This window comes from Molothrus aeneus, chromosome 7 (assembly GCF_037042795.1).
Source record: "Molothrus aeneus isolate 106 chromosome 7, BPBGC_Maene_1.0, whole genome shotgun sequence".
Lineage (NCBI taxonomy): Eukaryota > Metazoa > Chordata > Aves > Passeriformes > Icteridae > Molothrus > Molothrus aeneus.
The window spans coordinates 15,597,725-15,625,655 of record NC_089652.1 but is presented as its reverse complement, the minus strand read 5'-3'; the positions used below and the strand labels follow the sequence as shown (position 1 = coordinate 15,625,655).

Below are 27,931 nucleotides of genomic sequence, written 5' to 3'. Positions count from 1 at the left end.
TTTAAAAAAGCAACATTGTGTTTTCAAATTTTAAGTCTTGAAGAAAAAAATCAACTGAGTATTTCCTGAAGATTTTGGCCAAAAGGCTCTCATGCTTGCAAGGTTGAAAGAACATGCAGATATAGAATGTCTGTTTGAAAATTTTATCACTTTCTCATGTAACATTCACATTGTAGTCTGAAATTCTTACATTATCACCCCAGCCTCAGCATCTGGATTTCAATTAACAAGTGAAGTTAAAAACCAACAGGTTTTTAGATTGTGAAGTTACAATTAGAAATATTTGAAACTAAGTGACAAAATACCCAATTTTGCTGATATCTTACTGCTTTATTCACAAAATAAAAGAGCTTTGTCTTTCCAAATAAAGAACGTAACAGAAAGATTCAATGATACATTTATAAAAAAGTGTTACTGAAAATCTGAAAAAAGTCTGGTAAAATTTACAAATGCAAACTATCACTTTGTACAAAATCTTCTTTTCAAAGAAACTTCAGGAATAGATTTTAAAATAGAGTTCTACCAGCTTGGAAATGCACCTTGATTGCCGTGGGGGCCGGGTTCATTTCCGCCGGTGCGGGGAGCCCTCCCTGTGGCGAGGGGAGCGGTGAGGGGGGCTCTCCCTGCGGTGAGGGGAGCGGTGTGGGGAGCTGTCCCTCTCCCTGCGGTGAGGGGAGCGGTGTGGGGAGCTCTCCCTGCGGTGAGGGGAGCGGTGTGGGGAGCTGTCCCTCTCCCTGCGGTGAGGGGAGCGGTGTGGGGGGCTCTCCCTGCGTCGAGGGGAGCTGTCCCTCTCCCTGCGGTGAGGGGAGCGGTGTGGGGAGCTGTCCCTCTCCCTGCGGTGAGGGGAGCGGTGTGGGGAGCTGTCCCTCTCCCTGCGGTGAGGGGAGCGGTGTGGGGAGCTGTCCCTCTCCCTGCGGTGAGGGGAGCGGTGTGGGGGGCTCTCCCTGCGTCGAGGGGAGCTGTCCCTCTCCCTGCGGTGAGGGGAGCGCTGAGGGGGGCTCTCCCTGCGGCGAGGGGAGCGCTGAGGGGGGCTCTCCCTGCGGCGAGGGGAGCCCTCCCTCCGGCGAGGGGAGCGGCGAGGGGGGCTGTCCCTGTGGTGAAGGGAGCTGTCCCTCTCCTTGCGGTGCGGGGGGCTCTCTCTGTGGTGTGGGGAGCCCTCCCTGCGGTGAGGGGAGCACTGCGGGGAGCTCTCCCTGCAGTGTGGGGGGCTCTCCCTGCGGTGAGGGGAGCCCTCCCTCTCCCTGCGGTGAGGGGAGCCTTCCCTGTGGTGAGGGGAGCTCTCCTTGTGGTGAGGGGAGCGGTGTGGGGGGCTCTCCCTGCGGTGAGGGGAGCTCTCCCTCTCCCTCTCCCTGCGGTGAGGGGAGCCCTCCCTCTCCCTCTCCCTGCGGTGAGGGGAGCCCTCCCTCTCCCTCTCCCTGCGGTGAGGGGAGCCCTCCCTCTCCCTCTCCCTGCGGTGAGGGGAGCCCTCCCTCTCCCTGCGGTGAGGGGAGCCCTCCCTCTCCCTCTCCCTGCGGTGAGGGGAGCCCTCCCTCTCCCTCTCCCTGCGGTGAGGGGAGCCCTCCCTCTCCCTCTCCCTGCGGTGAGGGGAGCCCTCCCTCTCCCTCTCCCTCTCCCTGCGGTGAGGGGAGCGGTGAGGAGGGCTCTCCCCCCGCTTGTCGTGGTTCCTGCGGGACTCCCTGTGCTGCTCGGGGTACCGGCTGTGCCTGTCCCGCTGCCTCTCCGAACCATTCCTGGGGCGCTCCTCCTGCTCCTGCGGGCTGCAGTGGCCACGCTCCCTCTCGCGGGACTTGGATCTCTCTCTTTTCCCACTACTACGATGTCCATCGTCTTTATTCCTATGTCTGTAATTTTCATCATCAGACAGAGAAGCTCTTCTTTCTGCTTTCTTCAGTTTGGAATTACTGTGTTTATTTTCTGGATCCTTACTTCTTTCATGGTTCCTATCCTTTCCGCTGTGGTAACCATCTCTGCCGTTGGATTCATTTCTGTGGTGGTACTTTGAAACATCATCTCTCCTACGTGATTCTCTTAAATGTCGGTGATTTCTTTCTGATTTGCTCTCAGTATCACTTCTTTCCTCTTGCTGCCTCCTTCCAATTTTCTTTTCAAGCGATTCCCTTCTCCGTTCTTGTTTTTTCCTGGAAACTTTATCAGATTCTCTATTTTTCTTTTGCGTTCTCCTCCTTTTGGCTTTAGAAACATCTGAAATTATAACAAATGGAACTAAGGTTGCATTTTAGTTTAGTATATTAAATTTATTAAACTAGAGAAAGAGTTCTAGAGAGTGTTTTTTGCCAGAAGACATTTCTGCACATGTATCTGGACAAAGGGTCCAAAATAATCAACTCCTGATTTTTATCTCTTTGCTATCTGCACTTGATGCCTGTCTTTTTAAAACCTCTACCTGTCATCACCCTTTTGCTGACGTGTACCCAAGGACCAGGCATAGGTTGTAAAGTCATACACCAAAGCACTCTCACAAATAATCTTTTTTTCTAGGAAGATGAAAAACAGCAGATGAGGTAAAATCTCCAATGCTATCCCATGAGGAAAAAGAGGTAGGATGGAATGGCTTGAGATAATGGTATTGCAGCACTGTAACAATGGCCTTCAGGCTAATTTTTCAGGGGAAACAGTGACAGCTTTGCCAACAAGACTAAAACTAACTCTTCTATTTCTAAATGCACAGTAGTCTCATCTCAGTGGAACAGGTCTTACCTTCCTGTTTGCTCTTTATCAGGGATCTTTAGATCCCACTTGATGTATTTGGCACTAACAGCCATTTATAATAACCATCCATTCACCGTAGTGCATGAACTATAGAATCACATCAGCTGCTTCTCATCACCTTTTGAAAATATCACGGCCATGAACTGATTTATTAGTACATGCGTTATCTGAATTGTCTAGGCTCGTGTCTGAACTAAGGCTTGCTGACATTCTGTTAAAATGCACTGATGGATCAATTCAGACACATTTTAATCCATTATTTTTTTTAAGCAGTATTTTCCATACTATTTTACATCCACCCGCATGCAGGAAAAGACCTGAGAAAGCAAATAGAAAAGAACCAGCTGCTTTGATGGCAGATGTATTTTATCCTCTGCTGGACCTGTTTTAGAACTACCTCCCCAGGGCAGTGCTGAGCTGAGCAAGCTGATGAAGTTCCAAGTACTAACAGGCAGTATGACAGTAATCTCTAACTTAGCTCAATTTCTGATCAGCAGGTTTTCTATCTTTCTTTCATACACTGCACCAACACTGAAATACTGCCACACACTCCTCTGAAAATGCCTCTTCACTCTTCCAAGTAATTTTATAGATTTAAAAAGCTGCAAACACAGGAAGATTTTAGAGTTACAACCAGCAATGGAACCTCAACTCAGTTAACCAATAACGCTTACTGTTATCTCCAATTAGTGTTTTGACCACTGTATTAAGGTACACAAGAAACTGAAAACTGAAAGCAGGCTGCAAAGGTATCAAGATGTGAATTTTAATGAATGTGTTCCTCAATGGAGAAAAGGCAAGTAGCAAGAGAAGGTCCTAAACTTTGAAAAAACCCTGTTTCTACTCGCAGACTGCAGACTCAGTTTGTCACCAAGGATTGACCCCTCTGGTTCCTATCAAGCAGCTCAGCAGGGCTGCAGCTGTCCCTGCAGGACCATCTGGCTCTGTGCTGAACCAGTGCCTCCTGTGACCCTGTTTGGCCGTGCCCTGCTCTCGTGCTGTCGTCACTGATGCTGCTAGCCATGACACACAGCTCCACCTTGGACAGGAGACTGTGGTGGAGAACAGAACTGCATTTCCAAAGCAGGAGCAGTTCACACTGCTTTTATTTTATTCACCATTTTTATTTCAAAGGCATGTAATAAATCAAATTAACTTTGAATCAGCAAACTTCTGTGTTACAGGAAGTCACGCTGTGCTATCATCTGCTCCTGCTATATATACTGGGGGAGACTGCACACACTAACTCATAATAGCAACTACTTTAAGCAATGTTTATGACAGTTCATGTCTAATGGAAGTTTCTACATCAGCACAACAGTGTAAGACACTAAATGCTAATTATAATGCATAAAAATACAAAATAAATTATAAGAAAAAGCTAATTCTTCCTCGGAAATTCCTCTACAGACAAGAACTTTCACTATATAGCCACACAATGTTTTTCTGAAGCAGAGGAATTAGAAAAAGGGACTCAGATGGAGAACCATATTTAAACACATTGCTAGAACTGAAGAAATGATTTCTAGAAGGAAGAAGGAAGCACATATTTCCAGGGAAAGACACAAGGAGTATCAAGCTCACTCAATTAAGCCAAGGAAAAAAGACATGAGTAGATATGAGTCTCTACAGTTCACCAGTAAACACAGACAAAATAATTGGGAATGACTCTAATCCCTCAATCTTCCAATAAACTGAAGTCATAGTAGAGTGCAACAGATATCAATTGTGTAAAAAAAGTAATCTACAAACCAACGTTTCTCAGATATTTAAGTCTCTAAAAATGGAACTCAGTTTTTCTGAGTACAAATTTAAAAATAAATTTCCTTGAGAAATATTTAATATTTTAAAACTTAAAGTTAAAAAAATTGATTAGTTTTTAAAACAGAGAAATGACCACTGTCTATAGCGAGATTTTCCTCAAAAAGAAGTATACACAGAAAGAGTAATAAACATATCTGAGAAAGAAATAAAAGAAAAGCAAACAGTTGTACTGCTGGTGTTTAAATACCTGAGTCACTGCTGCTGTCACTGCTAGATGAGGAGTCACTGCTGCTCGATGAGTCTGAGCTACTACTGCTGCTGTCAGAATCAGAATCTGAGGAAGAGTCTGTGTCTGAAGATGAGGAGGAATCTGATGACTCAACATTTTGCTTCTGTGTCATGATCAACTTTGGTGCATTTTTAAGATGTTCCCGTAATTCATCCCTAATTAGCAAAAAAAAAATTGTTCTTCAATTTTGTTTTTTTGTTCATGGGGAGAGGGAAGATGAAGAAAGTAAATATCAAATTAGAAAAGTTTTTCTCACGTTAGTCCTCCCAGGCCAATGGAAGTGAAGAAATTGATGGCAAAGCGAGTGTTCCTTGGGTTATCCCGAGGCAATAATCCCTCAAAGAAAGGCTGCAGTGTCCTGATGAAAACAAACATCTATATTAAACACCATGCCAGCTCAGCACTCCCACTGACATAAAGAAACTGAGTAAGAAACCGTTATGAATCTCCACAAGAAAGCAAAAGTTTTCTCTTCAGGCATTTTTCAACACTTTCATTGTTTGTACCTATGATGCATCTAATAAAATGCTATTTCAAAACTTGCTCTTTTATGACAACATAACCTTCACATACAGGAGAGTTGCATACATACTGACAGATAATGACAACAGAAACCTCAACTTTGTGAAGCCCTGAAGTGACTTGTGGAACAACAGCAGCCTGGGAGAGCAAAGGATAACAGGTGCTGACCAAGAAGGTCAAAGATTAGGGATCCATGCTGAAATCCCCTCATATAAGGCCTTAGGGACAGTTTCAAATTTAAGTTTACATGAACTAAAGCATCAACCGAATTCTTCATCATACACAGAAGAAATCCCAACTTAGAGGAAATAGCTCAAGCAACTGCAAGTAACATTGTCAGAATGTAATGCATTAAATCTCACACAGATTTAAAAGAGTGTTATGTATACTACATTTAAGGATTAGTAAGTAATCCTAGAGAAACTGTTACTAATAGTTGTGTGTTTTTTCCTAAGTTTTGTCAGAAAGAGAAGGCCCAGTAACAGTTATTATGCAGCTATACAGCTGACAATATATAAACTCACACTTGGAAATTGTTACGGTAGCTGAGTGTCACTGGGGGTGGAGGGGGAACAGATACATCTTGCAAAGAGTCATGCACGTTCTTGAACCCAAAATGACAGCAATGCACTCAGCTTCAAAAGTGACTCCTTGCAATGGCTAAATCTACACATGAACTTATTCTTGAAGTACTGCAGCTATAGAAGGGCAGTCTCACTTGAACCTGAACACAGAATTCTTAGCTGAATGTTTTCAGATAAAGAACCTAATTAAATTTACAGTTTGAAAATGAAATTTCAACTTACACATCTTTTAATCTCGCATTTAAATTTGGAAGTCCCATATATTCACTGAGTTCCTGAAAGAATATTTTGACAAAAATTCTACTGGAGGATGTGGTAGTTTCTTCACTCAGTATTATACATTCAAGGACCTGAAAATATTCAGAAAAGCGTTAACCCTTATGTTTAAACATACATTTTTTTCTTCTCTTAGAAACTTTTGTCCTCCTGAAATAACTAATAAAAACTAATTTTTTCCCCAAGGTTCATAAATTCTAGTCAAGACTGTCTTTCTCAAAAATTCTTTTCTACCACATGGGAGCAGCTGCTGATCATATTTATGTTAGTAATTCTTTACGTATTTTTTTTATTTAGGAAAAATCTACAAGACAAATTCAGATGCGTGAACTTCTGGCAAGTTAAGAGATTTGGGACTTAAATACAGAAGAGGTAAAATATTTGGACTGACTTATGTGTGCTGGAAGAATGACAGGTAGACTAGGCTATGAAACAAAAACAAATCAATATGACAAGTTACCTTTCTATACAGTAAGATATCTCCGAATGTGGGACTGCATTTATTTATTAGGTATTTAAACCATAAAATGACAGTATTTTTAATGGTCTTATAATTCAATACAACTTCTAATTTATCAAAATTTAGAAGCTCAAAACTCTTTCCAAAAGGAGTACTTTTTAATCAACTAATTTCACCTGAACTCCCTAAAATACTAGCTTAAATCAACAACTAAAAAATGGGGAGAGAGGATGATAGGGGAGAGGGAGAAAAAGGAGATGGCACAAACCAGAATTCTTCAACAGTGTCTAAGAACTTACTTAAGTTAATCCAGTTTGCCACAAGTCACTACAAACTGTAGAATAAAACTAAAATTCATGTACTATATGTTACTGTGGAGTACTGGAGCTCAAGGACAATGGCTTTTTGTTTTAACTTACACTCCAGGGAATTGAATCGGTGTACAGGAGATGAGCAAACATCTTGGCCACATTCCTCAGTTTGTTGGTTTCCAGCCGATGAATGGTATCGTACTGCTCCTTGAAAATGGCTTCAAAGGACTCCATGTATTCTTTCTTGAGCATGCAGAAACGCTGAGACAACATGGTACCACTTAAACAACCACATAAAAAACACTAAACATGCAAATAACCTACAACTAAGTGACCTAATGGTGTCAATGTTTACTGCAAGACTTCTTTTTTAAATAACCCTTGGAGGAAGAGCAAATACTCAAATGGATCTACTTTATAGCTTTGAGCAGTTTGTCAGGACAAGAAACTCATTTGCATTGCAAAGCAGTAATTATCAATTCTGAACTACAGCAAATTATCCAGCATTTTGCTTGACTTCTGTACATCAAGTATTTTCACCTGATACAACCCCATGTTTTTTCAGGACATCACTAAATGACTATTTCAATTTAGAGAGGCAGCAGGAAGCAGAAGTAAGACATTTTGGACATAAACATTTCAGAGAATATAGAAATCAACATATACATTCATCTGAACATGCAGATTCATATGGTTACTGCTTTGTAACTGACTGTCAGCAAAAGGATTTCCTGGAATAATAGAGGAAAAAGACAAATGAGAAGAAACATTCCCTTTCAGCACAGCTTGCTCCCTTGAGAAGACAAGTATTCCATCTAAACTCTTCAGACATGTCAATATTATCAATAGAGAAGCCTTAAGTAAGAAATAACTGCAGCTAAATTAGCAGTTAGTTACACAAAAACAGAGAGTTAGCTTATTGAAGAGCAAACAAAACACCCCCAAGCCCAGGACAGTAAGTATTCAATCTTGTGCTCTAAATTAAACCTACTAAGCAGCTTTGAACAAGGTGGCAAATGACAAGTCTCCAAGATTATTCGTCAGCATTGTAAAAAGGCTATCTTCTGGTAACTCATAATACTATTATGTCTTTTTACCATTTCTTTGCCACTGATTTATTGTTCTACCATAATGAGAAAAAAGGGAGGCAAAATAAGCAATAATATAAAGGGAAAGTGAATTCTCTCATTCTGCATTTACTGTGCTTTTTACAATCAAAGTGCTAATTCAATCCACTAAAACAATCAACTAACACAAGCATTTTCAGAATGATAAAATGACTATTAGTTTTATTTATCCATTAAAACTTAAGTTTGACACACAAAAAACAAAGTAAAACAATGAAATTTTCTATCATAAAGTATAAAATCTGAAACAGAACTCACCCCTGCCAGTAACCCAAAGAATTTTTCATATGTTCTTTGCTGAGCACAGCAGTCAAGTATCATATTGCAGAGTTCTTTCTGGGTTATGAAAAAAAAGAATATTTCTTCAGGTAAATTCAATGTAGCAGCAAAAAACCCCATCAGTACATACCAAGCAACTGAAGGAAGCTTTACATGGAGGTGAGCTTTGAAATGAGCATTTACATCAAACTTCATGGGCAACACCAGTAGTTTTCTGAATTTCTCCTGGACATGAATATGAACTTTTGCCCTTGAAATTTCCTCTTCTGCCTAAACTAAGATTTATGTGTTAACACAATATATGTCTAACAAAAAAAAAATCAGAATTCATTTACAAAGAGACTTTAGCACAATGAGAAAAGGAGTTACAAGAAAAAAAGTTAAGGTTTTGAGGGACTTTTTCATGGTTTTGTTTTTGTCAGTTGCTTCTTTTTGTGATATTCTTTTTAGAGTTCCTTTTTGTTTGTTTGAAATAGTACCAATCCCTGCATTTACAGAAAATAAAAATTCTTTACAACTTCCAAGTGTTAAAATGGCTTACAGACAAACCATTTGGAAACACAATGTGCATTTCTTAGCAGTTATTTCCAAAATCAGAAATATTCTAAACTTATTCCCCTGACCTTCTGCCTGAGATACAGCTTGCAACGCAGCTGTGAATTGGTTTAGGGTACATTTGGCAACATTAATTAAGGCAAGTGAGCAAATGTTTTTATACAAATTAAAAGCCATGAAGTTACACAATCCTTAAAATAGCCCTGCAGTTTTTGCCCATTCACTTTTTTTATTACTGTTTTCTCCTAAGACCAATTCCACAGTGCAATCCAATTTATGACACTCCCAAATAGGTTTCTGGCTGTCAGTCATGTATCTTTCATTATTAGTTTAACTTCTCTTTAAACTAATAGTAACATTCCTATAAAATGAAAATGATTTCATACTGGATTTCAAGTTCTCCCACTTGTGTCATTCTTCCAAGCAAGTATTCAGAAGAAACATTTCTGCCCATCATAAAAGCTCAAAACAAATAAAAAGCCAACCAAGCTGAACAAGAAAAGAAACCACTCCTCCAAATAACAAGGCAGTAATGTATCAAATAAACTTACAGATGTGTTTAAAGGCATTCCTTTTAACACTGTCACACAGTGTTAATGTGATGTATTAAAATGCATATTAACTTTTTATATTATCCCATTATACAGTAATGGTGCAGGTAATCAGTTTTTAACAATAAAAAGGGTAAAGTGCTGATGCCACTGTTAATAATGTCAGGAAGACTTGAAAAACAAATTACTTTTCTTCCTCATCTTAAATGCAATTATAGCCTTGGTATCCCCTGTGGTTTACAGTAATTAAATATTTTAACATTTTAATTAAATATTACAATGATTTCTAGGAGGGTATCTTGAATAACCACACGCACGAAAATAGGTTTGCCCATAAAGTCATTCTTGCTGGTGTTATCTAAACAATTTGAGGTTAGGTCTAGAGTAACTGTCTTCCATATTTAAAATTAACAAATTTTACAATTATTTAATTACTTTTTGAGAGATGCAACAAGCTCAAATGGCAAATCTAGCTTAATTTAAAGCTTCTAAAGTTAGTGAACTAATATCTGCACTCCCAATGATGTTTATGGCATGAAGAACCTGTTATTTAGCCCATCACTTGTTTTGAAGACCACAAAAAATTTGTTGCCCAATTTTACAGGCAATTTCTAAATTGTGTTGTTTAACTGTTTTCATACAATGCTCAATAAGTAACTACTCAGCTTAGTTAAGAAAGCATATATAGTAAAACACTTCAAAATATCTGACATCTCATACAGATGGTGAATCATCTTTTGTGAAGATCTTGAATTTATTATTGTATAGAGAACAACAGCACTTCCCAAAACTAAGACAGAAGATAAGGAGAAAGGTCCTACTAAATGCAGTGCATTTCTTGCAGTTCTGCCTCAGCAGTCTCTATCTGCTCTTACCCAAACAGAATAGCAGTCCAGATGAACTGTGACTCAACCTAACATGCCAAGTATCACCATACATTAAAAGATGCTAAAGGAAAAGACAGAAAAATCAGACTGGTTTTGTTTTTTTCTCCCAGTTTTACAATTTTAAAACACAAGCACACCCTGCCCAATCTATCTTCTCTCAGCTTCACACAAAGGCTGTGTTCATGGCAGGCAGAAGAGCTAAAGTAACTTAGCCCCTTCTGATCACGGGTTCCTTTTCACAGCTAGTACTTCCCCCCTGCCCCTTCTCACCATTTTTTGCAATTTCTCTAAGATTTGCATTCAGCCAAGATTACAGTTTCAGAGCTGCCTCCCAGGCTGCCCCCATGTGGGGGTCACTTCTGCCCTTCCTGGAAGTGATGCCATTTCCACCCCCCTTCCCCTGCCAGCCCCACAGCTCTGTTCCATCCATTGCATACACAAGCTGAAGCCATCATGAGACATCCCCACCCTGTAAGCTATTCTTAAAATATAACATTCTCAATGTCAAAACTTAATTTCTAGAAGTTTCTTCACGGAACTAAAGGAATTGGTTTGCCAGGAGCAAACCAAGTACAGGCCTCAGGTTCATTTAAATCAATGTGAAATTGGAATGATGTGAAACGAGTGCCTTGCATGTCATGTATTTTCACTGCTTTTACAGATGCCACACTTTTTTCTCTTTTAATTCACTGATGCCTATTTTACTCCCACTGACTACCTTAAAGCTTTCCTTACTGCTGCATATTTTAATGGGTGCAAGCATCACACAGCCTACTTTTCCCAGCATCTCTGCTTTCTCTTCTGAATTTGTCAAGTTACCACTTAGAGCCAAAGCTGACAAAGCCCTGGAAGGTGTTTCCGCAGCAGGCAGCCTCTTGCCAAGCTATGTGCAGTGCTTTTAGCAGCTACTACAGTCTCCAGGTCTATCCTGTGCTCAGCTAATGGCCTTCCTCAACTTTTGTCCCTTTTTTTGCTCAATTTCTTTTCTGTTTAGAGCAACACATGCTTAAAGCTGAATATGGTTATCACAAATCTTGTGTAAATCTGACTTAATATTTTACACTGGAATCATTAGCTGGATATAAGGATAGATATATTTTAAATCATACTGCTACAAGTCTGCAACACACAAACACACACAAAAATGAAACAATACATTGAAGTCCCACAGCATCTCTTTCCTTCTACCTGCAGGCTGCACATGCAAAACTTCACTTTAGGTGATTTCACTGAGCAATTCTACCTCCTTAGGTTAAATGCATATACACATCTGCGGAAGATCAAAATCCAGGCAGAATTCTAGCTAATGCCTGCCTATCACTTACACAACAGCCTAATTCTGTATGGATTCTGTACCTTCACTTTGTAGACATCAACAAATACCACAACATGGTATATGCAGGTGATGTACTTTTTTTTAACTTGACAAATCATGGAAATTTAGAATGATTCTGCACCTCAGGCCCACAAAAACCTCCTACTTCAAAAGACAGGAAAGCTACTTGAGGATGATTATCTTTCACAGCCAGTAGCAAGGCTGTGAACTAATCACGGTGCAGTTGCTAAACCTACCAGCTGCAATGCCCTCCAATTAAAGAAATTAATGTATCTAAGAAATCATCAATTTGAACAAAGCGTAATTATCAGCCTTAGACCATCCTGCTCTACATCAGCTTCCTGAACTATATTTTCACTGAAAGTGAAAATAGTCAGGCCAACATAAGTTGTTGTGTTATCTTCAAGACTTAAGGCATAAATAACATGAGACACTGACACTCCCACACCACCAACTAGGACTGCTTTGAGCAAGTGACAGCACCCCGTAAAAATGGAGATGTGTCAGATGCATGCATAATTCCTTCAAGAAGGCTGTGCCTGCAAGAATTTTTCTCATTTCAAGTAAAAAAAATAAAATCTGGCGACGCATTACCTTTATCTGGAATATGCACAGTGTTACAAGAGGCTCTAATTTAATTTAGCAACATTTCTGTATACAAGCTTAATTCTTATCACAAACCAAGAAGAAAAGCCTAAAAGCCAATCCATTTTAGGCACATTTTCAAAGAGAAAGGACAATGTATGGTCGGTTTAATTTTTTTAGTGGTATGCATTTAGGCCAGGCTTGTCTCCTTGCTTTTCCCCATAGTTCAGAAGCCAGAAGAACTGGTAATACCATACTCCTCTAACTACAGTTTTAATTTATTTAAATTTTCTTCTTTGGTAATACACGGGATTAACACAGCTTTAACAGAGATAATAACAGTATTTTTTAAAAAAGTAAAACAGTGAGCTCTGCCAAGACTGAACATATGCTTAAAGAAGCAATTGCAAGGCTTGTTTAGAACAGCTTTGCACAGACTGAAGTACAGACAGCAAAGCTATTTCACTTTTGATCTGCAGGCTTCAGCTGGGTCTAAATAACATGAATAAAAGCAAACCCATTCCTAGTAAATTTACTTAGAAGTGAAATAACACTTTAAATGTTTTCCCTCAAAAAAAAAAAAAAAAAAAAAAAAAAAAAAAAATCCACAGGACTGCTGACATCCCTCCTCAGCAGCTGGTCCTAAACTGCAATGCCAAAAAGCAGTATTATGTTGTTCCAGTCCACAGATTATCCATCTGAACCTTAATCCTCTTTCTGTGAGTCAGAGCTGTGTGATAGATCCATTACTGGTATTAAACAGACAAACAACTTGTGTTGCACAGCAGTTAATGTGACACAATGATCTGATAATTCAACCACTGGTAAAAACTGCTAATGTATTTCTGAACTCAACCCTGATAAATCCTACCAAAAGTTTCTACACATGAAGATTTCTGGAAGAGTTACCCAGAATGATGGTCATTAAGACTGTTGTTTGCATCTATCTTTAGGTTTCAGATATTCTGATTAGTTTTCTGATTGTATGTAATTGACAACTTACTACTCAAAGCTTGTGGAAAACAGTCTTTATGACAAAATTCAATACATATTGCTTTATTAAGTAAAGTCTTTCAGAAGAAAAGCAGAACATTACTGTAAAATCACACTTGATTTGAATAAAAATTTTGCAATGAAAATCTTAAGTTGCCCCTGATTTTTAAGGAATACTGCAGCTAAATGCTCTAGTTTCTGCTTCTCTTGAAGACTGCCATTCATAGTAGGAGTTGGAACAGAGAATTAGCATAAACAAAGTTTGCAGGTTCACCCAAGAGTTCAGCAAACATTTCAGGAATTTCTCAAGACTGTTCAATGCTTTGAATCAGAAAGTGCGAAGAAGTAAGATGCAACATCCTGCAGTACAGATTGCTGGAGCTTTCAGTAAAACAGGAAAAGGAAAGGAAAGGAAAAGGAAAGGAAAGGAAAAGGAAGGAGAGGAGAGGAAAAAGGAAAAAGGAAAAAGGAAAAAGGAAAAAGGAAAGGAGGAAGGAAGGGAGTGCTTTATGGCAAAAATAATAGCAGTGGAGAATTATAAAGGTTGAAAATAGCTCTAAGATCAAGTCCAACCATAAACCCAATGCCACTGCATTCACCACTAAACCATTCCCACACGTCTTTCAAATGCCTCCAGGGATGCTGATTCCACCACTTCTCTGGGCAACCTGTTTCAACAACTGATCACCCTTTCAGTCAATAAAGTGTTTCTAGTATTTAATTTAAATCTCACCTGGTGCAATGTGAGGCCATTTCCTCTGGTGCAGTCCCTTGTTATCTGTGAGAAAAGACCAACCCCCACTGGCTACATTCTCTTTTTGGATACTTGCAGAGTGATAAGGTCCCCTTTGAGCCACCTCTTCTCCAGACTGAACAAGCCTAGCTCCCTCAGCCCCACACAGAACTCCAGGTGTGGCCTCAGTCCCCAGTACAGTGGGACAGTCACTGCCCTGTCCTGCTGGCCACGCTATTCCTGATCCAGGCCAGGATGCCATTGGCCTTCTTGGTCACCTGGGCACTGCTGGATCATGTTCATCTGCTGCCAACCAGCACCTCCAGGTCCCTTCCTGCTGCTGGGCAGTTTTCCAGCCACTCTGCCCCAGCCTGTAGCTCTGCCTGGGGCTGTTGTGACTCAAGGGTAGAACTCAGCACTTTCCCTCCTTGAACATCACACCACTGACCTCAGCCCAGTGACCCAGCCTGTCCAGATCCCTCTGCCTTCCTGCTCTCCTGCAGATCAACACTCCTGCCCAACTTGGTGTCATCTGCAAACTCAATAATAGCTTGTTTTTTAATGAAGGCAGAGGGAATTAATTCAATTAAGGCTTCAGTCTGAAGACAGTAGCTTAAATAAATAAAAGGTGATTTTTCTAGCTGAAAATCTGGCAGCTAATTTAAACAAATTTCCTGCTGAATGTATTCAGTTTTTTTTATCCACATGTACAGACTCAAGTCTTAGAAAACCCTGAATAATTTTACTGCCTACATCTGCTTATTCTTTCTGCTCTCATAATGGTCAGGAAGTGTCTTTCTTTTTTTTAAGATTTTTGTCCCCATAAAGGAGCTTAATTCTATACAATGAGCAAGTCAAAGCTCTCGTATCTTTGATCAAACGAGGTGAAGAGTAGTTAGGAATCTTAAGGAAAAAAAGAAATCAGTACAAAGTAGAAGCTTCATGTGGTAAGAGGAGGCCGTTTTACAACAGTTTTCAATCTTGAATTGCAGTAATTCCTACAACTAGTGCTGAATCGTAGGTTGATACTAACTGTTGGGTTTTTCTTTTTCCTTCCCTTATTTCTTCTGAGCAGCTTTTGCCCACAGAAGTTAAGAGCTGACAGAGACTGCCATGATATTAAACCCTAAGAGTTAAGTAGTTCTCACTACAAGCAAGTAGTGTTATGCATTATAACTCTGTTTATGGTCTAGTACATATATTCTAATTGCTTGCTTTTTTCTTTATAGCTGAACTGATTTGCTGGGCAACAGGTTTTTTTTCTCTTTAGAGTTTTTCAGGTTATGTATACTTCACTGAGAATTATAATCTTATGCATGCTTAATATTGCATTTCATGCACAGAATTAGAGAACCAGATTTAAAAAATCACAATCTCAGTTCTTAGTTTATTTCCATGTAAATTCTCAAAGAACACCCAAGTGTAGCCCAGATCTCCCCTTACTAGTTAGTATTATACCAGAGTTACTTATTACACACACTGTTTCAAATAAAACTGATAATTAAAGCCACAAGAAGTTAAAAAGCCCACCCAAGTGCAACTCCTATGATGACAGCTTACAGGTGTCTGAAAAGCTGCTTGGAAACTCAGGTGTGTATTTACATTCTACCAATATTGAACAGAAGTACTGGATCAAAAACAGTTCCATTACTCGAAAACACAGCAATTGCATGGACCTTACAGAGTCTGAGGACAAAACAGCTTTAGTCTCGTGATCTCCAAAATTACAGCCAAGCAATCACTCAAAACTGCTTCAATTCAATATGCTTACTGTGAAAGCACCAAAACAACATACTCATAACATTGTGCTAAATTTCAAGCCCCACTGATAAAGTCTACAGCTGCCTGCAAATATTATCTTCAACTCAGAGTCCTTTCAGAGACAGAACCCTGTCATGGTGCTGTATTCCTGTCATAGGACAGAACTTTCACCAGTCCAAACAACAGGTCTTTTGAAAAGGCTACGAGCAAACATTTGTGTTGCTTGACAGAAAGGAGCACATGCATAAGACAAATTGCTTACGAAATGTGTGTCAGTCTATTTGCTCTAAAGGTTGTGAAATAAATTTTGAGGAACAACAGTTGTAAGGAATGACTCTCATTTATCTGCCTGCTACACAAACTAGGTCGTGGAACGTGAGCAAGGTTGTTAGACACTACCACAGTACTGTATCTTTATAATGTTAGTAACAAGAAGAGTAAGAGTAAAGGCTTACAGTCTGACTTTCTGGGAAATCCATCTTCAGCAGTTTGTGAGCACATTCTTCAAAGTCTAAGCTGAATAGAAAAAACACTTATTATCTGTGCAATATATGCTATGCTAAGAACATTCCAAAACTATATTAAGAATCATCATTGGTGCTAAAATGTCATCTGTTTTGAAGTAAATTATGTCAGCTATTTGATTTGCTAGGACTTTATTGCTGTTGTGGTTTTTAAAATAAAAATTTTGTATTTCATGAGTTTCTATCTGAAAACTAATCCAAAGTGATTACATCTGCAGGCAATCTGAAAACAAGATGATCCAAGTCATTATTGCTATCACATCATCTTACAAAATTTAACAAAACAGAAAAGTGGGAGCTTCTTTTGCACATTTTGAAACACACTGAAATGCAAGCACTTCAGACCAGCTCTGAAAGCAATATATACCACAGTCTTCTCTGTGCACTCCTGTTCTGAAAGCCTTTAGCTACCACTGGGTACATCCTCCCCCCATATATCAGATGAACAAGTTCGAGCATGGCAAGAAAGTATTGAACGGTAACTTTGAGAAATGTGAGAGCCTTTGATACCCTCAGTATGGTATTAATTAATTCATATGTCTAATGATCAACACCACAACTACATCATTGCACTTGTCATGCAGCATCAGACCTGCAGAGGGTTATGGGCTACAAGGGATGAATCCTTCCTCTCAGCCTGGTGACACAGAAGCTACACCCAGCAGGTTTGGAGTATTTGTGCCACAAATTGCAAGCAGAGTTCATTCTCAAGTTGACCACAAGCAGACTATACTTCAGGGTTGGTACCTGTATACTTATTTTTGAAACAATGCAGACAGCAAAAGAACTCCATCTCAGAAGTGGAGGCAAACTACAGAATTTCTAAGTGTGTCTCAACTTTTTGCCTAAGTTCTCAAGATGCTGTTAAATTTAAAGATCACTGGCTTCTGTTCACTCAGAAAGTTCTCATTACAGCAATAGTCCCAGTCCACTACACAAACATTTTGAAACAAACAAGATTCATCTCAGAATGAGAATTTGGAAAACAACAAAAGTTTGCTTTACACAGTCAGGTCAGGCTCCCTGAAGACCACTTCCCTATTTTTTTTTTCTTTTAAATTGCACATTAAGACAGAATTTTAAAAGAAAGATTTACAGTTCACTGACTTGAAAAGAACTACACTCCTAGGTGTATAACTTATATTTACCTTGACTGAATAGCCAGATAAATTGTACGACGGAAGGAGACCAGGTTAATTTCTGTTTTGTCATGGACAGTAACTTTCTGACCTGGAAGAGAAAAACATGGCTTTGTAAAGAGCAAACCATTAAGGAAGACACAGGTAGTAATTTTTTAGGACAGCTCTATTTACCATTTACTGAGTCTGTAGTACATTATTTTTCTAGAAGTACTTAGGACTGTTTGCAGGTTTATGTATTTTTTTGTTTATTTTTATAAATATTGAAAAAAATCAGTATTTGCTTCATCTGTAACAAAGTAAATATTTAGGGACAGTTTTAAAAGGGTAGTTTTTTTAAAGACATTTCAGGTTTCTTAATCACTGCAATCTCTAGGTTTAACATGTCTTGTCAACATTATTAGCAATCCATTTTCTGCATAACTTAAGCATACAAAGCTTTGTGCAGTATTTCTGATTTCAACAGGTAATTCCCAGTTCCTGTTAACTGTAGGATCTACATTACAGCATTCTGCAAAGTCCTGGAGCAAGTGTAGAAAAATCCATTCTGAACCAAAGCACTATAGGAACACTTCAATTTGTAAAATACTCACTATTCCTTCAGTTTTTTTAAGTCTGGTAAAAGCATAAAAAAATCAGAAATTATGGGAATGTTCAAACTTTTCATGAGACTGGGTGCTCTGCTATTCTGTGAAATACTCCACCAAACCAGTAAGGAAATCCATTCCTGGTATTGTACAGGAACAATATTTGACTGGCTTGTCCATTACTCATGCAGTCTGCACAAAAATTTCAGTTATGCTTATCCATCAATGTTTTTTCCTGGGAATTGAATACATTCTCTGAAAATGAGTAAGTTTTGTCTCCACTAAAGTAATATATATGGAGGATGTAGATACAGTTGTAAGAAAATCCATCCTAATTTTGAAAGTTACTTAAAAATATAATAGAGCATGGAAAAGTTTAAGCAAGAGTTTTCATTTTGCTCTTTGTCATGTCTTTTGTTTGCTGGGCTTTTCTCCAAGGATACTGTCAAGAAAATCATCAGTATCTCAAACGGATACTGTCATGAATAATGTGGCAAAGTTGCCTTTCCTTGTCTGCATGTGCTGAATGCTTCGTTTCAGACTTTTTCACTGTTTGCTAGTAAACACTTAGATCTGAAAATAACTGAAGAGGAAAACGCTGCTTAACATTTGAGCATCTCAGTTTTGCAAAACATCTAAAAAGCTGTGTTTTTCTTTCCTGCTTATCTACATTCATTCAATTGCCTGTAAGGTGCCAGTCATACACTTACCATCCTCATCCTCCTCTTCATCGTCGTCTTCATCTTCTTCACTACTTCCAGCTTCTTGATTTCCTTCAGATTCAGTGTCACCTTCATCAAGAATTTCTGAAAGAGCAGCATCCCAGATTAATGAAACACAGACCACAGTACCTTCATTACAAAAACCCCCTTGATCCCACCCCTGTAGAGTGAAAGGATGTCTCAGGTACAGAATGTGGAAGAGGCCAAAAATCAGATAAATAACTGAATGGAAACACAGAGAAACAGCACTGAATAGCATGAACACAAAGAAAAGTCTGTGAACTGAATCAGTTTTATAGAACAGAAATATCACCCACTGTTAAATAAATGTTGGCAGCAACAGCTGAATAAGCAAATGCCATAGGTAATGGTTGTGCATACACACAAATATCCCTACCTTTCTTCAGCATTTTGTATTTCTCTTCATTTTCCATAAAGTTCGGATCCATCTTGAAAACATCTTTAGAATAAAAGAGAATCTTTATTTAAAACACAAATTGAAGAAAGCTATTAATATTTAATCTTGAATTTATTTTCTTGGGGAATGCCGTTAAGGAATTATCTTTCATTTCTAACTTACTAAGAACATCCTCTGGGTTGTAGTCATCTTCCAATGGCAACATATGAGTAAACTGATCCTCCTCTTCCACTAGATCTAATCCCTCTGGAATGATTGGATGGTCCTTGAAGCCATCCTTGCGTACAGCAAACATGACTTCTATCATGTACTGAACGCGCATATCGATTTTGGATTCGTGCAGGATGTGTCGAAGGCGATCAAAGATTGCTTTGGAGAAGAGAGAAATGTAAACATGAAAGGTATTTACTAATACCAATGCCAAGATAGGTTTTGGCTAACTGTACTTACCATTAATACCTCTAGGAGAAACTTCTGTTAATTTGAGCCCGCTCTCTTTAATAAATCCAATTGCTACTTCAATACTGTCATCAGTAGGCCTTTCAAGTAGCAAAGTGAGCATTTCCAAACATAAAACCTCATGAGCCTGTGGAAGAAGTATCAGCAAAGAATTAGAATGCAAAATATTACACTATCACCACAGTCATTTACTGGACAGACCTGTCCAGCCTTTGAGGATGCCACAACACAGCAGTTTAATCACACACAAGGCAGCAGTAGCAGGGCAAAGCTGATTTAGAGAAAGTCAAAATTTCAAATCCAATTTTACCATCAGTATTTACACCAATTTTCTAGCGAATGTGACTGTTCTATTGAAGTGAGCAAGCTAGCAAAGAAAAATATTTTGCCATTAAAAAATTAACAGAATGCATTTCCAAGAAGCAAACAAACCAGCACTTGCATTACAGAATCCAGTTCTAAGTGCATTGCATCTATAATTAAATAAGATCTTCCAGGACCAGGCATATAAGCAAATCACCCATCTCAGATTAATTTCCTCTTAAGCAAAATGCTGAACATTCCCAACACATTCCTGAGACACTGCTTCCTGACATTATTTAAATCAGAGCATCCTGATTTCTGACACATTAACAAGTGGAATAGAGCTGGATTTAGATTGATTTAGATGCAACTGAGTCTACTTCTGCTAACACACGTTGCAAGAAAATTCTGTTTAAGATCTGTGGGACAGAGCCCCACGTGATCCTTGCTTTGCATAGAGACATGCCTGAGTACTAGCCCAAACACACATGAAATCTTGGGAAGCTCTGGAGCAGAAGTGCAATGATAAGTGGTGATAACTGCATAAGCAATTACCAGTATCTTTTATAAAGAGATTTTAACAACTTAAAGCAGGCACCACACTCAGGCTTTCAGCAACTTTCAGAAGAGACAGAGAACCTTCATTTAGGGTACTGCTGTCTTAAACTAAAAATTAGCCGTATAGGATTTGGATTGAGTAAAAACAAAGAAACATACCACATTCTGATTCATCAAATGTGCAACAAATTTTGAAGATGTTAGACAGAGTTGCTGAAAAAGAAATAAACCAGGAAATTTTAACATATAGAATAAGAAATTCCTAACCAAGACACACTACAGATTAATGCATCTCACAAACAAATTAGAGTCATGAAACTATTTCAGGATACTAGTAGCTGTTCTCAATTAGGACCGTACACTTAAAAATAAAGAATCAGAATTAAACACCCCTGCCCAAATCAAAAAAACCCAAACTATCACAGTATCAATCCAGAACAGGTTGATAAACTTTCATGATACTCTAATGCTACTAAATATCCCATTGACTGGTCTTGACCCATGTCTTGGCTGTGCTCCTTTGAACACACTTGAGACAGTTACCGTGCAGAATTCCACATTTCAGCACATTGCTCCTTCACATTTTACATACCTTGTCATTTCTGCGATACCCTTTACGAAAATTCAGTATCAGCCTCTTAAGGATCAATTCACCAATATTTGGAAACTTGGAATTGATGATTGCCACAAGAGCTGCATAAACGTGAGTAAAAATCGGAGAGGCACTCTGAGCTTGCAAAATGGATCTAGACAGCAATCCCCTGGAAAAAAAAGCAAGTTTTAAAGACCTTCCTGGTAATAAAGCATGTAATGTTTTTATTCAGTACTTACCACATGAAATAGTGTGCAGTTGGAGTAGCTGGAAGAAACCAGATGATGTTTTTCAAACCATGGTTTTTCACGCCACAATTGGAATTTTGCAAAATGTGTTGCACAAATCTTTCAGAAAAGTTCTTAAATTGTTACCTAATCTTTCACTAAATATTGTTCATATTACAGATAGATTTAAAAATGCTAAGCATGCAGAAAGCCATCTTGTATCCTGCAATTATCCTTTTTTTTATCTGAACCTCGACTGATTATAAAATACTACTTAGAACCTAAATGAATGGAAACAAAGGATTCATGAGACAATAGTTCTTTTATTATTCAAATGGTCTCTTTTACATTTATTATCAAGGAAGTCTGAGAAGCATCTGTGACTTACTTCCCCTCCTCTCAATTTTGCTTTCTGTAATGCTTAGGAGCACACAGAATTTGACTTTTGCTGTATTACTCAACTACCTGTGAGTGAGGATAAAAACAAAACAAACCTCCAAATATGGAATCTTCAAAGTACACACTGATTTCCAAATCTACCTTCCCTGTGGTCTACTGAAATCCTAAAAAAAACTCCTACAGAGTAATAAATACAAAGTGCATAGAGACCTTATGCCTACTTACTTTGGCATTGACAAGTGGAATAGAACTCGTTTCATACTAGTGCACAAAAATTATTTTTGGATCTACCAAGTTACAACAGCATAATGGTCTTTTCTTTACAATGCATCAATAAACAACACCAACAGGTAACTGCAGTAAAACTTTTTTTGTTAAATAGTGGCTAAAATATTATTTGTCCCCAAAAAAATAAAATATGAAGCATTACAAACAAAATCGACAGTGACAACTGTAAATTACAGGTCATTCAAGTAAAATGCATTGGGAAAACCTTAAGAAAAGGAAATATACACCATCTGTTGCATACTTCTATTCCACTAAGCATACAATCTTTTTCCCAAGTAAGGGAATATTCTGAATAGGACAATATGGCCTAAGGTTAACACTAAGATCTGACTAACACCCGTACACTACTAATAGCACACGCAACGGTGTCCACATGAAGAGTGTACATGCTCCAGAAAAGCAAAAGAATTATTTTTAAATACCAAGGCTTACCTTCCCCGAACAATATTCTCCTGAAGGAGCTCGTGAATGATGTTTTCTATATTAGAAACGTTCACTTTGTTGACAAGACCATTGATTGACTTCTTCAAGGCTTCCCAACTCATCCTCTGGTATGCCAAGCTATTACAGAGTACCACAAATTATTAATGTATGAATTTGAAGTGCCACTGAGCAAATATATATATATATATATATATATATATATATATATATATATATATATATATATATATATAGAGCATACATTCACAGTTTTATTTAATCATTAAAATAAATTAAAAATATTTGCTGCATAAATGTGAAGAGTTGTTTACAATTCCATATTCAAGCACTAGAAAATCATTGAACCAACATGATAAACCAAAGTGTAATTCTCTGAAGATATGGTATAACCCAGTATGTTGCTTTGTAAGATGTTCTAAAAAAATCCTAGCTACATTTAGTATCCTGCTTTACTTCACAATTTCCACTTTGCAGCAGAAGCAGGTACAGTTTAATCTGATACTCTTATCTCTCTTCTGATAAAAATACCTTCAAAACAATGATCAGAACCCTTAAGGGATCCCATGTTTCCCAACATTCTCTAAATGCCTTAACTGCCTTTGCTTGCAGCAAAAACCTACTATGTAACTTTGAACTCACCTATTTTTATCCGTGATTTGCTCTTGCATCATCCTGAGCTTGGCAGGTGGAATATATGCACCACCTGTGCGAGTGAGGATTGGATCCACTTCTTCTTTCTTCTTCTTTGAGGTGGTCTCATCATGAGCAAGTGAGCTCTGGCCTGTTGACCTCTCTGGACTCCTGCGGTCGGGTGACGAGTACCGTCTCTGCTTCCTTCGATCATATTCTCTGTCCTCCCATCTCTCATAGTGTCTGTCTCTCCCCCTTTCCATCCTTCTAAAGGAAAAAGAATAAGCACCCACTAAACACCCGAGTGTAGGTGAAAAGCTTTTTTTATTCTTTAAAAGTAAGTATTTCATTACTGATTAAGAAAGGGCTCCAGACCTTCCATCTGAAGTTCTGTCATCATAGTATTCCCGTCTTGAATATTCCTCATCATATCTGCTGTCATCAGAGTATCTCCTCTTCCTGGGGGATCGAGACCGAGACCTATCACGCTCCATATCCCTACTCACAACCCAAGACACAAAAACTTTTAGTAAGAGGCTGAGAAGGGCAATGGTATTAATATATACTTGCAATATAATGTAACAATGCAGAAGTGCTCCAATTCTGCAATGTGACTTTCAAAATACGTGTCACTCCAATAAAAGGGTCTACTTTAACAATAATTTGTCATCAGGAAAAAATTATCAAAAATCAAAGAAGCACTGTAAAAGAAAGCTCCTAGAATCTGAAATTAAATGTTTAACAGTAATAAAATCAATGGTAAATTCAGTAGCTTGCATTCCTCGAACACCTGTACTCATTTTTGTTTCTATTTTTGCCTGTACAGCATGAAGCAATCTTGCCCAAAAGTGATAACTGTGGTATCAGCAACATGTGACTTCAAGCAAAAAGCCAGCATGTAATTTCCACTTTCAAGTCTCATGATAATTTAACTAAATGCTAAGATTTAGTAACAAATCCATTTAATTACTGTTATATTAACACTCAAGTATTTTACTAAACCTACACTTGCTTTTTACCACTTAGTTATGGTAATATATAAAAAGAAACATAATCTGATGATTTTTTTTAACTTCTCTAACTCACTATGTGAGGTATATATACAGAATTGAAGGATACAAAAATCAGTCATTTTACCTGTCCTCTGGAGACAAACTCTCATGTCGGGAACTGTGGTTTTCCCTCCTGTCATGACTGGAACCATGCTTTAAGGAAAGAGAAAATAAAAAAAAAAAAATCAAGCCCCAACATGACTGTGAGCACCTATCTTCAGATCAAAGCATACCACGCCTCAGTTCCCACTCCTTTACAAGAAAAGCTGATGGCAGTCAGGTATGACAAGGAAAGGCTCCTGGTTCTCTAGGAACAAGCATTTGAACAGCTGGACACCCAGCTACAGGATGCTGCAGATGCCAAATGCTTCCATGGGTTCAAGGCACTGAACAAACACTGAAGAAAAATCCACAAGGGTTATCAAAAACTTGATCTGGCTCAGGAAGCTGCAAATTGGTAGAGAGTGGGAGTGTACATGGGCAAGTACTTTTATAGTTGCCCAATTCCGAAACTCTTTAAGGCATCTGCTGTTAATTACTGCTGCAGACTAGAGTAGATGGACCACTGGTCTGCCTTTCCTACTTCCTTCTTTCAGATGCCATTTTAATTTGTTGTATCACATGCAATATACCACAAACAGAATTCCACCATTTCTAGTTTAAAGAGTGTCTTTCCTCTCTCCTAAAAATTCCCTTTATTGAGCAATTTTTCCTTACATCCCCCTTTTTACTAACCACAATTTATTTCCTCAAGAGTCATTCCTAGTTTCATACATTACAAACACCTGACTTGCACTGATTTACTTGGCAGATTTGCAGGATTGTGTAAGTGATAAACACTTAAACAGCTCACACCAAATTCCTGGGCTGAACCATGACGTGTAAGTATGGAGTCATACAAAAATCAGAATGTGACAGCATCTACAATCAACAGAAAGATATTCATTAATGTGTTTCTAAGCAACTTTGTTTAGAGTCAAGCAGCAGCATTCATAACCTGAGTACTTTCATTGCAAGGGTCATCTCTTCCTTTAAAATACTATTTTTGGTTTTTCAGAACCCCATTCTCATGATGTCACAGAGTGATTATCTGTGAAATAGCGAACACCTCACTTGATGCAGAAACTCAACAAAAGCATTTCCTTATGCACCTTGAGGGAACTCCCTGCAGCAACACTCAGTTTGTTCATTGAACAGCACCCTCTCCACCAACTGGCACACCAGTTCTTGCCCCACCAAAGAGCCAGTTAAAACTCTGGGTGACCAGAATATAATGACACCTCTTCCATAAAAAGCAGGGCAGCTGTTACCTCTAAAAACTTAACTGGGGGGGTGTGTATATATGCAAACCGATAATTATATTTTTGAGACCAATATAACATATGCTAGAATGTTGCCCTTCCTAGGGTGCACTTCAAATTGCTAAAATTACACCCAGCATTCCGTTGCCTGCATCAAGATGATGACAGAAAAGAAGGGCATTGCATTGTCACTGGCAGCATCCCTATAAAATTTATGTCCACCTGGTTAATTTTAGAGCCACATTACCTTGGACAGCAGAGACAGTACAAGAAATTCCCACACTCACCAAGGTTTGCTACCCCTTTCAATGACCATTACACCACAGAGCAGATCGCTGAATTCATTCAAGCGTAAGAAAAGTCCTTTTATTTTTTACCCCAGCACAGTAATATAATGCCAGTCTGTATCCTAAGCTTCCAAGAAAGTGCTAATAAAAATCTTTGAATAACACAGAATAGTTCCTGTATTTAAAACCTATCTAGCAGTGGGAAGAAGGCACTGGGTCTTTTTAGGATGATCCATTCTCATGGGTTATCATCTGTCTCTGCCCAAGCAGAATCAAAAATACAAGTGTTCACAGAAATAGAATAAAGTTATGGCTGTTTCTGTGTTTGGCATTTATCACATCTATGTGCAAAAGCAGCTATGCTTGTTGAAGAAATTGTCACCTTCAGCTCTCTGTGACCAGGTTTTCTGCCACAAGTTACTCCTCCTTCCTTGTCCATTTTCATCAAAATGAATAATTGAAAATGTCTAAACAGTGTGCTTTTGCTCACTAGCTTATTTTAACAGATGAGGGAGCACCACCAGATTGGGAAAACAGAAGGTATTAAACTACCCCTCAAACATCCTGCTAAAAGCCACTCAAGTCAGAAAAGTTGGGGCAAAAAGAGTGAAGAAGCCCATGAAGGAAGGTTCCAACTCTGGACAAACAGGCAGAGTCATACCACAGATTTCAGGTACTGCATTGTAACAATATTGCTCTGCTAACATGTCCCAAACCTGGCCTTACAAATGCTGTGTACCCCTACAAGCACAGCATTTCTGAATTTTTTCTTCTTGCATTCCCAAAAAATTACTCTCATCCACTCAGGAATGGGACATATAGCTATTGAAAGGAAAAGTTTTAACATTCATTGTATGACATACAGTTGTCAAATTAACTGCCACTTATTGTCTCTACATCTTTTAAGATTGTTGTTAAATTTTTCAAAATCTTTCTCTATTCCTCCACATGCTTACATTTACTGTTGAGCCATCAGCATTCAGTCAGTTTTGACCAATTATTGTAACATTTTACAGTAATACTATTCAGGCTTTGATTGCAAGGACAGCAGCAGCTAGAAATAGGTGAAATTTACTGACTCCTAGTAGTATTTATCTTGCAAACAGCTGCTGTCTGTTACAGATATTATTACTCCCTTTCCATTCAGGAAGTTTTATTTAATATAATATTAACTACAAACCTAATTACCAGCGACATGGGAGCGATCAAATCCTACATTTTAGGTCTAAGAACACTTACATTTACTTGTGTCACCCTGCTCTTCATCTTGACTTCCTGCTTTTTACAAAGTTCTCAACGTGCAGCAACGAGGCAATCCAAGCTGGAGTTCAGCATATGAAAACCATTTCACCTGTAACACACAGAACACAATCAAGAACTTTCGACTGCACACGGTGCCGGAACACGCACCTTCATTATGTCCTTTAAGGCTGTGCTTACACAAGTCCTTTAACCAAAAGGATCCCCCGCGTCTGTTCCGATTCCCTGCGCTCACACAGCGGCCGCACAGCAGCAGCCGGGAGCTCACCGCCACAGCCGGCCCGAGCGAGCGAGCAGCCAGGCCGCGGCTGCCGGGGCCCTGCCCACCGACCCCGCCGCACGGCTCCCGGCCCGAGCCCGCCCGGCCCGCGGCCTCCCGCTCGCGGCGGGGGAGGCCGTGAACACCCGACCAGAGGGCTCCCCCGGACCCCAAGGGGATGGCGGGAAGGGACGCCCCGTTGAGCCCGAGCCCCGGCCCCAACCCGCACCTCCCGCCGCTGCCGCCGCCGCGCACGGCCCCGAACGCGTCACTTCCGGCGGCGCGGGGTGAGCGCGCGGCCGGCCCCGCCCTCCGGCCGCCATGTTGGGGCGGGGCCGCGCTCTCCCCGCCTCAGTTTAAAGTGAGCGCGCTCGGCGGGGGTGTTATAAAAGTGATAAAAACTGTTCGGTCTGGGCTCCTCTGCGGAGCCTCCCTGGGGAAAACCGCCCCGCTGGTACCCAGCGCGCGTTTCGGTCAGAAACACGTGTAGCAGCAGGGAGCAGTCAGCCGGCCTCCCTGAGGGGTGGAGATCTACCCTTCGGCACGGCTGGAAAATGGGATTAAATATTACTGCTCCTTGGACAGCAGCCGAGCGCACACTTCTGTCCCTTACACCGAGGGTTACACAGAGCTGGAGATGTGTGCAGGAGAGACGGCAGGCACGGCACTGTGCTGAGCAGAACCTGGGTGCTACAGGGGTCTCTGACCTCTGAAGTAATTCAGCACCATGGATCCAGGC

The 27,931-nt window shown here is 39.5% G+C and overlaps 1 protein-coding gene across 1 annotated transcript; it reads right to left on the bottom strand.

Moving 5' to 3' along the window:
• Positions 1-562: 562 nt before the first annotated feature.
• Positions 563-27,445, bottom strand: CWC22 (CWC22 spliceosome associated protein homolog). Its single transcript, XM_066553738.1, has 20 exons — positions 27,422-27,445; positions 26,913-27,024; positions 24,171-24,238; positions 23,409-23,531; positions 23,043-23,300; positions 22,392-22,520; positions 21,046-21,214; positions 20,613-20,666; positions 19,584-19,719; positions 19,296-19,502; positions 19,113-19,175; positions 18,704-18,799; positions 17,416-17,497; positions 16,199-16,259; positions 8,322-8,399; positions 7,045-7,197; positions 6,112-6,239; positions 5,040-5,141; positions 4,742-4,938; positions 563-2,202 (listed from the first exon to the last, which is right to left on the bottom strand). The coding sequence occupies exons 2-20, from the start codon at positions 26,937-26,939 to the stop codon at positions 563-565; spliced, it is 3,771 nt and encodes a 1,256-aa protein (XP_066409835.1). The 5' UTR covers positions 26,940-27,024; positions 27,422-27,445.
• Between the last annotated feature and the right edge of the window lie 486 nt (positions 27,446-27,931).